Source organism: Zingiber officinale, chromosome 1B (assembly GCF_018446385.1).
Source record: "Zingiber officinale cultivar Zhangliang chromosome 1B, Zo_v1.1, whole genome shotgun sequence".
Lineage (NCBI taxonomy): Eukaryota > Viridiplantae > Streptophyta > Magnoliopsida > Zingiberales > Zingiberaceae > Zingiber > Zingiber officinale.
In genome coordinates this window covers 127,806,168-127,818,946 of record NC_055986.1, presented here as the reverse complement: position 1 = coordinate 127,818,946, position 12,779 = coordinate 127,806,168, and the positions used below count along the sequence as shown (strand labels likewise).

The following is a 12,779-nucleotide window of genomic DNA, read 5'->3' as shown; positions in this document are numbered from 1 at the left end:
AAAATTTATTTACCGGCAGTCAAGACTAAATCCTTACCCATTAATATAAATCTACCACCAGAACTAACTCAACTCAGCTACGTTCTTCCGTGATGTTCTTCGTCGTTGATGCTTTTTACGCTGTCTACTCTGATTTGAATTACAGAGGCTCTTCACGTTTTTTTTTTCTTTTTAAAAAATTCTAAAGTTGGCAGACCCATGTGAGAATAGCAGGGAATCTCTTTGCTGAATAAAAAACGAGTTTTCATCGTTGTTCTCTGATTTAATTTTTTTTGAATAAAATAATAATTCTAAGAAGAAATAAAACAAACAGAAATAATTTATAATGACTCCTTCAACACCTATATGTGGAACTTAATCAACTAGTTACCCTAATTTCCAATCAGCCATCTAACTCTATTATTACAATTAGTATAAAAATTGACATTTTCAATTGCTTTATGCGATATACAAATATAATCAGCAATTAATGATCTATTGTCATTGAAGATATATATTGGTACCATTATCCTCATTTTACAATTTATAATCAAATATTATTTTAATATAAAGTAATTCTTTTAGCGTAGCTTATGAGTGAATTATATTGAAATTTTTAATTTTCAATTATGTGCATTGTATTAACGGTTAATTAGAGAAAAATTTATAATCACAATTTCAACGTTACAAACATTCCACCGTGTCCAATGGGTGTACGCGATTGGCGCCGGCCGTCTTAGTTGGATGATGGCTAGATTTTCTCTTAAATTTGACTACGTTGACTGACTTTTTAAATCGATATATATTTTTTTTGCTATAAATAGAAGTTACTCCGCGTCCCAGTCCATTCCAACAACATTGTACTGTTTCCAGATATCTATGGCTTCATCGGCACCTTGGCTCTTCTTCCTCTGTTCTCTTCTCCTTTTCTCGCTTTCATCTTTCTCCAGTGCGGCCACTTCGCGACCTCATGCCCTCCTCCTCCCGGTCACCAAAGACGCCGCCACCCTCGAGTACCTGACTCGCGTCCGCCAGCGTACCCCCTCTGTCGACGTCTCCCTCGTCGTCGACCTCGGTGGCCGCTTTCTCTGGGTAGACTGCGACTCCGGATTTGTCTCCTCCACTCGCCGTCACATCCCCTGCGACTCCCCTCAGTGCGCCATGTCCAACTCCGGCATGTGCGGCGACAACGTTTGCGGCCTTCTCCCCGGTAACCCTTTCATCGAGACTAGCACCGGCGGATCCCTCGAATCCGACGTCCTCTCCGTTCTTTCCACCGACGGGTATACCTCCGGCCCTCTCGTCACCGCCTCCAGCTTCCTCTTCACCTGCGCTCCCACATTCCTGCTTAGGGGACTTGCCAGGGGCGCTAAGGGCATGGCCGGCCTCGGCCGGAACAAGGTCGGCGTGCCTTCTCTGCTCTCCTCTGCCTTCCACCTCCCCCGGAAGTTCGCTATCTGCCTCCCTTCGTACGCTGGGACGGGCGCCATCTTCTTCGGAGATGGACCCTACAAATTCTTAGGCACCTACAACCCCGACGTAGCGCAGTATCTAGCCTACACGCCGCTCTTCGTCAATCCGGTGAGCACCGCCGGCGCCTCCTTCGGAAATGAGAAGTCGGCTGAGTACTTCATTGGCGTCAGGGCGATCCGCGTCGGCGAGAAGGCCGTGCCGGTGGACGCGAAGCTGCTCGCCATCGGCAAGGACGGTGTGGGCGGGACAAAGATCAGCACGGTGACGCCCTACACGACCCTGCATACGTCGATCTACAAGGCGGTGGTGGGAGCCTTCGCGTCGGCGCTGGCGGGGGTTCCGCAGGTGCCGCCGTTGGCGCCGTTCGGGCTCTGCTTCGAGGCAGCGAAGCTGGGGAGCACTAGGGTGGGCCCGGCGGTTCCCGCGGTGAACCTGGTACTGCAGGGTGAGGGAGTGAACTGGACGATGTGGGGGGCGAACACGATGGTGGCGGCGGGCGCCGGCGGGAAGGCGCTGTGCCTGGGATTCGTGGACGGCGGAACGAAGCCAACGACGTCGATCGTCATTGGGGGGTATCAATTAGAGGACAACCTGCTGCAATTCGATCTGCGGAGATCGAGGTTGGGTTTCGGCTCCTCGCTCTTGTTCTATCAGACCACTTGCTCCAACTTCAACTTCACCTCCAGGCTGTTCTGAGTCTCTGACTTCCACAAATTGGCACTTAATATTCTCCGTAAAATAAATGAGGTTAATTAGGAGTGCTTTCGATCGTAACTAAGGTTTGTAGTGTCGGACATTTGAAGTTATATGTAGTGAATGGTTTTGTGTTGATGTTTATTTGAAGGCTTTGAGATGAATCACGAATTCAAATCAATGTCAAGCTTAATTTAGTCACAAACAAGCAAAACTACATTTCTCAAAAAGTCAAGTTGCTTCGTTCTTTAAAAAAAAACAAGTTTGTTTGGAAAAAAATGACAGGTCAATTCTTGTCCAAGACATGTCCAATCAGTCTCTTACAAAGAAGTGCTTGGCAAGCTCATGAAGGCCCCCGCGGGCTGGATCAACCGATTAAGGTGTGACATCCTTGCACAATGAGTTGTAGGGTCGAAGGTCCATGGACGCGCACTGGATGAATAATCTGGGCCGGCTATGTTAAATTCCGGAGACACCACGCTTTACCCGGGCCAGCATTCACCGCTGATTTACCTCCTCCTAGGATCCCTGTGGGGCCAGGCCTAGGGGGCCGCTGGGCGGCGGGACCCGCCTTTTGCACAATTGGCAAGCTCATGAAGGATTCAAAACAATTGTGGCCAAGGCACAGCGTTCACTAGATTGTCTAACATTTGGTACTAAAATGGCATGTTGATAATGATGGTCAGTGTATAAAATACTAATGGAAATCAAGATGGGTTCCAGGAAGCATATTCACTTGGCCAGGAATCTCATTTGTAAGTGTCCAATCCAGCAAAAGTTTGGAGTTTTTTCTATGGAAGATGGCACTCAATGCTTTACTGTCAAATGCTGAGAGGAGGCAACTTTTAAGACATGGGCAGGATGAAAGGAATACTCATAAATGACAGAAACAAGAAGGCAAAGGAAGTGTGCAGGAAGCTGCTACCGAGTGGATTGCCAAGATTCTTGTAGAAATCAGACTAAGAGGGGTGGCTATTGGAGAAACAGAGTATATGATTAAAAAGGTACATGAGATGCAGAGTTAGCTGGGATTGAGACGAGATTGGAAGCAACCTGGAAGTTGTGTTTCAGGACTGGGTGGGAAATAGCTACAAAAATTTGCAGTAGATATCATCAAATGGGCATGACATAGCACACTACGTGCAACAGAAGGATTGGCAAGATAAGGAAACAAATGAGCAGTCTGACAAGTGAGAATCTCGCATTGCTCTAGAAAAATGTACACAAGGAAGCTATTAATTTTGAATCAAACAAATGAGATTTTACTCATTAAATTTAAGCCACTAACCCAGATTTCAAATTGAAGTTTGGACGAAAACATAATAATGTTAATGCATTGCTGAATCTTGAACTGGATTTACAGTAAACTAACTTGCCTTAGGAAAGGCATTCATGTTGTACGCTGAACATTGCCTCAAGATCAGAGTCTGAATTTACAATAAACTAAATTGCCTTAGGAAAGCCATTCATGTTGTACGCTGAGCATTCCTACATACTTGGATTCTGTGACTGAAAAAATTGGCCTTTTGGGATGGAAGGGCGAAACATTATTAAAAAAAGACTATTTAAGCTGGAAATGTGTTTCATTCATTTGTTAGCCTCAATAAATTCCCGGTATTCCTTCTTCATTTTCACACCTGAGATAGTCCTGCAGGTACAGCCACCAAGAGAATTAGCAACACTTCATAAAGTAGCAGAATGATACAGAATTACCTGCACTAGTTTCAAAATCAGGCAAACACGTGAAGCTATTTTTCTCTTCTACATGTTCTTGATCGTAACTAATTAGCAAACAACCATATATATTTGAGGTACAATTAAACAATTACCAAAAATGATCAGTATCTGTCATCAGTTTAGAGCGTTACCTTAATCTTACATTTATTATGTTCATTGCTTTGACGAGGACACTGAATGGGAAAGAAAATGCTGGTTCTTAAAATAAATTATAACAGATCAAGTTTAAAGCATACGATGCTTAGAAATTTAAAGGCAGATTTCCAAAAGCACAATTTGCCCACACTAGGCACCTCTCTTCATAACCCAAAAAACCCTTTGTCCGGTTGACTGAACCTCTTTTTTTAAAAAAAAAAAATACCCATTTTCAGGAAAAGCAAATGTACCAGTGGATTTGTGAGAATGAGAGATAGACCCCAAACTTTTTTCTAGTTGAAATGGATAATCAAAATTATATTATTTTGGCTAGAAAACTACTAGAGACTTCATAGGAGTCTCAGAGAGTTCAGATGCTTTTTAGTGGGACATTGACAAAAACTTCTCGATGGCCCATTCCAAGTCAAATACATCTGAAAAGCAAGAAAGCATGTGATGAAAATTATTTTTTTCCAAATTGTTTTTTTTCCTCCAGCCATCAAGGTGAAGAACCATTTTCAACCAAAACCCACATGAACCTTCAACCTAAGACCACCCTGAGAAGCCTCTTGTATGTTTTCATCCAAAATGACAAGTTTTGAACCATCAAAGAGTTCTTGTCAATATTCCTTGATGGATTCTTGCAACTCCAAAAAAAACATGAATGCTGGATCTGAAGCTTCTACAAAACCTCTAATATGCTTTTTTAGTCAAAACGTCATGTCTTAGACAATCAACAAGTTTTCCATCAGAACTCCAAAATAACCCCTTTCAACTTTTAAAAAGAGTGGATTATTTAAGGAGCATGCTTGGGCTGTCAAAATAATAGAAAAAGAAAAAGAAGCTTTAATTCACCAAACCCAGGATATTTGGGGTACCTAGAAAGAAGGTGCAGCAGGTGTGTTGGTTTAAACAAGGCGGCAAACATGCTTGAAAGGAAACAAGTATAAAACTTCACGACAGTGCTTTGTAACATGAAATTGCAATGGTTCCAAATCTCTTGACCCTACAGACATGCTAACATTAAAACTATGCTAGAAAGATATGTGAACACAATCCTATCCTTAATCTCTTGTTATTATAAGAAGAGACAATTCTAAACTTTGTTAATGCTGCCAAGAAAAGTGAATGTCTATGAAGATCCATATAATGTATACATGACAAAAAGATACAACCTTCCAGGAATTTTTTGGCCTATTTTTATTTTTATAACCAAGCAGCAGAAACAGACAAAAAGCTCATCAACAAGCATACATACAAGAATAATAAGCAAGTTTAAGAAAGTCCAAGCATTAGATTTCAACATAAGCAGACAAATAAAGATTAGAACAATCTAACCTGATCATTTCCTTGTTTTTGAAAAATTGAACACAAGGTGTTCCCATAATTCCAGCTGCTTCTGCAATTTCAGGGTCTTCCTCAATGTCAATTTCAACCAAGTGCACATCCAGATCAAATTCATCAATCACCTGCCATAGGACACAGATCCATCTTATACTAACAGAACTAAGAATCATATTCATGTTGAGGCTTCTTAGAATTGACACAAAGAAAAAACACGAAGAGTACAGGCCAATATGACAAAGATCTAATAGTGATTGTGCCACTTTCCGTGCTTCATTATGATTACACATTGACCCTTATTAAGCTTAAAGTCAACCAGCCAAGTTGAATGAGTTGACAAAGAGGGCAAAAAAAAAGATATTTCCTAGCCCATAAATCTGAAACATAAAAAAATAGCTATACACATTCTCTTGATTTGTATGCAAAAACCTATTTAAAAATTACAATCTTAGAAAAGCATACAAAGAAGGAAACAGAAAACTTAGTTTCTCTTAAAAGAAATTGTATATGCTAGTTGTGTGGAATTTCTTCTGACTTCTAACCTGACTACAAATCATCATAAATTACATATGCTATGCAATAAAACATTACTATATTGTTAGCAGCAACTATTAAGAGTGAGAAATCATCTCATTAACTGATATAGAATGCAGGGTTTAGTTTGGTTCTGTAGAAGCGATGCTAAAAGCAAGGTTATAGATTTTCAAATTTAAATTTCATATATCTTCCTTTCTTTTGGTAAAAAATGACTAAGGAGCAATGCTTATATACACAATGATCACGTTCTATCAGGAACGAGTCTTCCTGTCGCTGTTGGAGAATATAGTAAAGATGACAAGAAATATGACAATAGTGGGTATCTGAGATTAAATACTTATGCACAGTAGTATCTTTATTTTAACTAAATTATTTGAAATTGTACCTTGCTTAAAATAGGTTTCAGTGTACGACATGGACCACATGTTGGTGCAGTATATAGAACACACAACAATCTTGGACTTTCATGGTATAACTTCCGTAGCGCATACTGCAAAAACCATTACCAAGTTAAACAACAGAGCTAGTTCTTAAGTTGCTGGCATGCTATAGAACCTCTGTTACCTGTCCTTTATGCTTTGTCCTTGTAATATCAAAGCCCATTTCTACATCCTTGTCTGTAAGTTCCTTCTTGACCTCTTCAGGTACAGGCTAAAAATTGAGAATGGAAAATTATAGCAGATACAAATATCGTGCACAGTTTTAGCCATAATGGAAAAAAATGATGTGGTTGAATTGAGATTTGTTTTAATCTTTCCATATCAACACATTGGTAATATATCACCAAAAACAAACAACATTTAGCAAAGCAACTCGAATGACAACTTAACTCAACAAAGGGAAAAAAAGATGAAGTATGTAACCGAAATATTTAGAATTTCTTTATAATTAAAACTGTTATCTGTTCGTATTTAATGTGTTTACCTGATGAAACTCAACAAGTAGACCGTTGGAGACTAGATATCTTTCAACAGATAAAGCAGCAATACATCCAGAACCCGCAGCAGTTATGGCTTGCCTCCATTCATGATCCTAACATCACAAAAAAGGTGAGAAACCTACACAACTGATTGCTTCATCATCAAAAACTATTTTTTTTACTTGATCATATTTTTTTAAAATTATATTATTGACTAGGAACATAAGCTCCTTTATCACATGCAAGAGAAGTCCTTATATGTTGTTAGCTTTGGATTTGTTTGAGTAGGAGATAACAGATGAGCATTAAGTTGGTTGAGGGGTTTGATTCTTGGAACAATATCCCAATAAATCAAGGATAAACAGACATTTTAATGGATTATTTCCACTCTTCCATTTGCACCAACTTATGCAGGCAACCAGTCACTTAGCAATCAATAGGAATAATAGTATGAAACACTAGATAGTGGGCATATTAACACAGTTAATTTGACACCAAACTAAACACAACTTTGAGGCATCCCAGTGTGCTTGGAAGATGAATTTGGAAATAATAGCTAGGAGTGGTATCAAGTTGTTCAAATAGTGCAAACAAGGATAAAACTTGAAAGCTAAATGATAACTCGATAAAACAAAAGGGTTGGTTCAGTCTTCGACATTGTGTATGTTGCTCTACTCTTTCACTAGATATATGGATGTTTGTATTTAGAGATGTATTCATACTGTTCAAATTTTGCTTCCTGCCTGGAGCTTGGAACTTCTACAGACAAACATTCAAGCATTCAACTACAAGGAGACATGCAGAAAACGAATGTAGTCAAAAGATTAGGGAGCAAGATTGTATTGAACAAAAGTAATGTAGATAGTTGTTGCATGCTATCACAGCAATAAAATTTGAGAAAATTCCTGCCTCCCTTTGTGTCTGCTATAGCCCATACGCCCAGAATTTTTTTTAAGAACAAGCATGGAAACTGCATTTTGCACAACTTAGGGACTAAACCCTGGCTTTAGTGGCAAGCCACTCCTACCACAAAGGTGGCAGTGCATATGTTCACCACAACCTAACGCATTTTAACTAGTAAAACAAACATATTAGTTTTGTGTGATTGCTAACATCCAAAATATAATTCAAATTTATCTGTCTTGAGCGTATCTATGGCTAACTCATTTTTCCAATCTTAATGTGAAACAGCAATAAGAATTGCCCAGCAGCCACAGCATGGTGTGTTAAACATAACCAAAATTCAATCTCAAGCTAGTATTTTCATTTTCTGGACTTGCTTTGGATAAAAAGTTATTGGAATCTGAACATGACAAGAAGTCAATTGTTCTAGGACAATGCGAGGCAATTTTAAAGAATCACCTGTACATCACCAGCAGCAAAGACACCTTGAACTGAAGTTTTTGCAGTGCCTTCCTTGACTATGATATATCCAGAATGGTCAAGTTCAATTTGACCTTCTAACAACTGGCTGTTTGGAGTATGACCTATACCATAGAATAGTCCTTTAACCTCAAGTACTGATTCTTCGCCTGTATCAACTCTTTTTGTTAGAACTCCAGACATCTGGCCTTTGCTATTGCTAACGACATCCACAGCTTGAGTATTGTAGTGCAGCGTGATATTTGGATTGTTGAGTACTCTGTGAAACATTCGCCATAAGCAACCTGTTAAACAAACGTTCAGGGAGTTGAATATTTACCATTATCAATGCTCAACCAACAGGCATGTGTAGAAGAGCCATCGAATAGGCTTAACTGAATTCATTGACATATGAGCATTGATCTACTAGTCAGGCATAACTGGAATACCATTTGACAGGTTATAAGATGCAGGGTAAGACAATAATTAACAACGAGTGTTTCAAACCTAGAAATTTCTAGTAAATCTAACAATATAACTCTCAGTAATTATTGTTAACTAAAATCAGTAGAGGTATTTTTTTAATGTAGGCAATAATATTCTGACATAAGGAAGTCATAGGTAAAACAGAACAGGTTGGGGTTCTCATATCAAAGCGGACCACATTTGATCCAAGGTGAAATGACATTTTTTTATGACCTGATATTTGACAACCACATCCTTGTTTCTGGAAGACAGCCACTGATCTTCCTTACCATACGCTAGTGAAATAGGGAGGCACAACAATGGTGGTGATCATATAAAAGCAACTAAACAGCCTTTCCTTCAAGCATAGTATAATCTTTCACAGATGTGTTTGAAGCATGTTACTTGAGTTTCCAGTTTATCCTCTGTTTCCTTTGATATACTATTAGAATTATGAATGTACCACAAAATAAAAAGTGCCTGCATCAAAGTTAAAAATCTTGGTTGATCATTTATTGATCAGTACAATAATGATGCTGGTCAGCACAGGAGACTGGTTTAGGGTGGGGTGTTTTTCAGCCACCAGCCAGCAATCCTTGTTTCCTTGCTCAATCACTTTGTATTGACCAATCTGTATTACCAACCCCATCCCTGTGGTTCACTACACACCATAGAACCAATCTGGATAACCCCATCCCTGTGGTTCACTACAGATCATAGAACCAATCTGGACTACCTTGAATTAATCCCATCCCTGTGGTTCACTACACATCATAGAACCAATCACTACAAATTATTTCCATCCAAACAATCATCTTTCTTCAAATAAAACAGAGGTCATATCCTTCAGATAACATTATTCTCAAGTAAAATACGCCAGCATTCACACATTTGAGTTGTAAGTTCATTTCTGCACAATTCTGTGATTACTTTCTTACATTGTTTGACGACTACAAACAAATTTCTGGATGTTCCAAAAAAAAGCTACTATCGATAACTTCAAAATTATCCAGGGTGAGGTACTAGGCTTACTATGGATGGATAAAAATTTTATTCCTGAATGAAGTCACACAAATCTAAAATGCAATCACACTACTCAAGCCAAGTGGCTCATTGTGGCAGTGTGTAAAAATAGGAAAAGAGACTACTCAATCCGGCCTAGTTAATTAAAGTCCCTTGAGTCTACAAGTATAAAATTCGTTAATTTCAAATTATTAGCATACAGAATTTCAATTTTTTTAAGATTGAAGCTCATTAAAGCTCATTAAAAATTGGATAATGATGAACATTGAAGCTCATTAAACTGGACATTCATTATTGCAAAGAATATACAATATTAGAAAGTTTCAAGACAAAATGTTAGGTAAATTAAATTTGTGTTACTTGCTAAGCTCGTGGCCAGAAACAGAAATCTGTGTTCAAGAGACAAATCCAAGGACTTCAGCTAAAGACTTTGAACTTTGGAGAACAAAATAGTTAAACAAACTTAAACAAACCTGTCCTGCATTGCTTTAGATGCCCGCAGTTCGTTTTTTCTAACAAGCAAGTGTACATGGCCAGCATATTTGGTCAAGTATATTGCCTCCTCAGTAGCTGTGTCACCACCTCCAACGACCGCCAAATCTTGCCCCTTAAACAACGGAGATGCTCCGTCACATATTGCACAAGCACTGATCCCTCGACTCCAAAATTCGTCTTCACGAGGCAACCACAGTCTCTTAGCATTGGCTCCTGTTGCTATGATAAGGCTGTGGCATTTTACCTGTATATGATAACCAAGAGAACGGAATTAACTCACAACCTTATAGGAAAAAGAAATACAACAGCGATGTTGCAACATTAGCATCCTATCTATGCAAGGGAACCATAGAATAAAAAAATTAACATCAGGATACTATAATGTGCACCAGAAATAATTGCAAGGTTGCCTTCAAATAAACTAGCTTACAAAAACCCACTACTGCCACAAATGCTTTAACAGTAAACTTGTGTCGTGAATGAAGTTATAACTTAATTGCTCAGTAACCTTCTTATCACTCATTTATCTTTCAGAATCTATGCACAAACACGATGATTGATGGACAATGAAAAAAGTGGTTTCACAATCTCGCGGATCACATTCCACTACTGTCTTTAGGGCTTGACTCTGCTACTTCTACAACTCATCATTTGCCATTTTGCTATTCGTTAAAGCGTTTACTGAAATTACAAGCAGATTTAATAAATGAGAAAATACATAAATTAAGAGTTCCAGACTTCCATATTTCTTATGCAAGGATATAGAATCATTGGTGAAACACTTGCAAACTAGCCACCATAACATTACTTTTCTAGTTGAACTAATGAAGGCAACATGCATATAAATCCTGCCAGAATAAATCAAGCAGACAAAATGATCGTCACCTCATGTTCGCTACTGCGGACAGTGAAAGGACTACTCTTTACATCAAGAAATTCGACATCTTCTTGAAAAAGTTCAGCACCCCATCGTTCAGCTTGCCGGCGCATTCTACGTCAGTATAAAATACATAATCAAGTAAGGATATAATATTCAAATGGCTATAGTCATTGAACTTGTTAACTACGAATAAAATAAGGAACCAATGGATGGAAAGGAAAGGTCACAAACATAAATTAATAATGATTAGTGTAAAATCAGGAAGCTTTGAGTATGTAGCATGATGCTCATACCTATCCATTAGATCAGGGCCAGTTATTCCATCAGGAAACCCTGGAAAGTTTTCAACTTCTGTAGTAGTCATTAGCTGCCCTCCTGGAACACCACCTACTTGATATCCTTCAAAAACAACTGGCTTTAAATTTGCACGAGCAGCATAGATAGCTGCCGTATATCCAGCTGGACCAGAGCCAATAATCACCAGATTCTCAACTCTAGCAGAAGAATCTGCAACAAACATCTTCAACTCTTAAAGAAATATGCTGATAGTTTCTAACAGCTGATTGAGAGTATCTATACAGTACCTCATTGAATTAGGTTAAAATAAATATATATAAAAACAAGATAATGTATTAACCATGTTATTCTAATCTCCAACAGATCATGCGAGAATAAAAGAAAAGATGGGAAGCAGACTGACATTTTCCTAAAATGAATCAACCATAAATTAACACTGTTATTATTGTTGCTAAAGTAGATTGGTATAAACTTGTACGAAGCAACAACTGTTAGTGAAATAAAGAAATTCAAATTAAAACCAGAAATAAAGTCGAGCATTTGTGTCAGTAGACATCAGTTATGGTTCCCACGAAGACAACCTATTGCAAATATTCGTGTTTGTCAACTATCCATCTTTTGGCAATATGATCTAACAATCATGCCTTTAAAACATGAGAATATAAGAACAGTCAATAGTCTTTTTTTCTAGGAGAATTTCTTCAGATACTATCACTAACTTTGCTTTAAAGTAATTGTTTTTTCTCATTTATGAGCAAACTACAAAGACGAGCGATTGACTGATGCTGATGACACTCCAGCATATCCAAACAAATGAATTAAAGAGAACTAAATCCGATTAAAATGAAACAAGAGAGTAACCGGAGATCCTTCTAAAAGGAAATTTAGAAGCGTCCTCTATGACCGGGTAACACGAAACCAATTGTTAGTCCGGTGTAGCACCGAACGATTCTCCAGAGGATTCGAAAGCAGAAGCGAGACAACGCCCGCCTTATACCTTCAGCAGAGGCGACATCGGCGGCTGGGGAGGCCGTCAGGGCAGCAGCGAAGGGAGTGCCGGCGCGGCGACCGACTGAGGAGTTCAGACCCGAATGACGGGAGGAGCATCGAGGCAGCGCAGCGGACACCCGAAAGAGGAGGGGCAGCCGGGCGTAGAGAGAAGCGGTGGAGGGCGACGCCACGGAGACGAAGGCCGGCGACATTCCCACGCGAAAGACGTCCATCCGCGCGGAGGAGAGGGAGCGGAGGGAGGAGAGCGGGGAAGAAGCGAAGATCTTGGAGGAAGCAACTTGCCCAGTTTAGGGTTCCAATGGTGGAGAGCGCCTCGGCGTCATCCGTTATCCGATCGCCCAACCCAACAACACCGTCCTCACGCCTCTCTGCTTGTGTTGCTTGTCGTTTTTATTTCCTTGTTTTTTTTTGTCTCGATGCGTTTCATTT

The 12,779-nt window shown here is 39.3% G+C and overlaps 2 protein-coding genes across 2 annotated transcripts; one reads left to right on the top strand and one right to left on the bottom strand.

Annotated features, from left to right (window-relative positions):
- Window positions 1-831: 831 nt before the first annotated feature.
- Window positions 832-2,322, top strand: LOC121997824 (probable aspartic proteinase GIP2). The gene has a single exon (XM_042552494.1). The coding sequence runs from the start codon at window positions 859-861 to the stop codon at window positions 2,146-2,148; it is 1,290 nt and encodes a 429-aa protein (XP_042408428.1). The 5' UTR covers window positions 832-858; the 3' UTR covers window positions 2,149-2,322.
- Window positions 2,323-3,459: 1,137 nt separating this feature from the next.
- Window positions 3,460-12,738, bottom strand: LOC121978386 (thioredoxin reductase NTRC-like). Its single transcript, XM_042530741.1, has 10 exons — window positions 12,337-12,738; window positions 11,336-11,549; window positions 11,048-11,153; window positions 10,141-10,406; window positions 8,180-8,459; window positions 6,823-6,930; window positions 6,463-6,549; window positions 6,284-6,388; window positions 5,356-5,486; window positions 3,460-3,793 (listed from the first exon to the last, which is right to left on the bottom strand). The coding sequence occupies exons 1-10, from the start codon at window positions 12,560-12,562 to the stop codon at window positions 3,733-3,735; spliced, it is 1,584 nt and encodes a 527-aa protein (XP_042386675.1). The 5' UTR covers window positions 12,563-12,738; the 3' UTR covers window positions 3,460-3,732.
- Between the last annotated feature and the right edge of the window lie 41 nt (window positions 12,739-12,779).

What these genes read in the sequence shown, in the direction of transcription:
- LOC121997824 (XM_042552494.1), top strand. Translation starts at nt 859, where the DNA reads ATGGCTTCATCGGCACCTTGGCTCTTCTTCCTCTGTTCTCTTCTCCTT.
- LOC121978386 (XM_042530741.1), bottom strand. Translation starts at nt 12,562, where the DNA reads ATGGACGTCTTTCGCGTGGGAATGTCGCCGGCCTTCGTCTCCGTGGCG. An exon ending in TTGCTGCTGGTGATGTACAG is followed by an intron (nt 6,931 to 8,179) that starts GTGATTCTTTAA and finishes TTGTGATGTTAG; the next exon opens with GATCATGAATGGAGGCAAGC. An exon ending in GGACAAAGCATAAAGGACAG is followed by an intron (nt 6,389 to 6,462) that starts GTAACAGAGGTT and finishes TGGTTTTTGCAG; the next exon opens with TATGCGCTACGGAAGTTATA.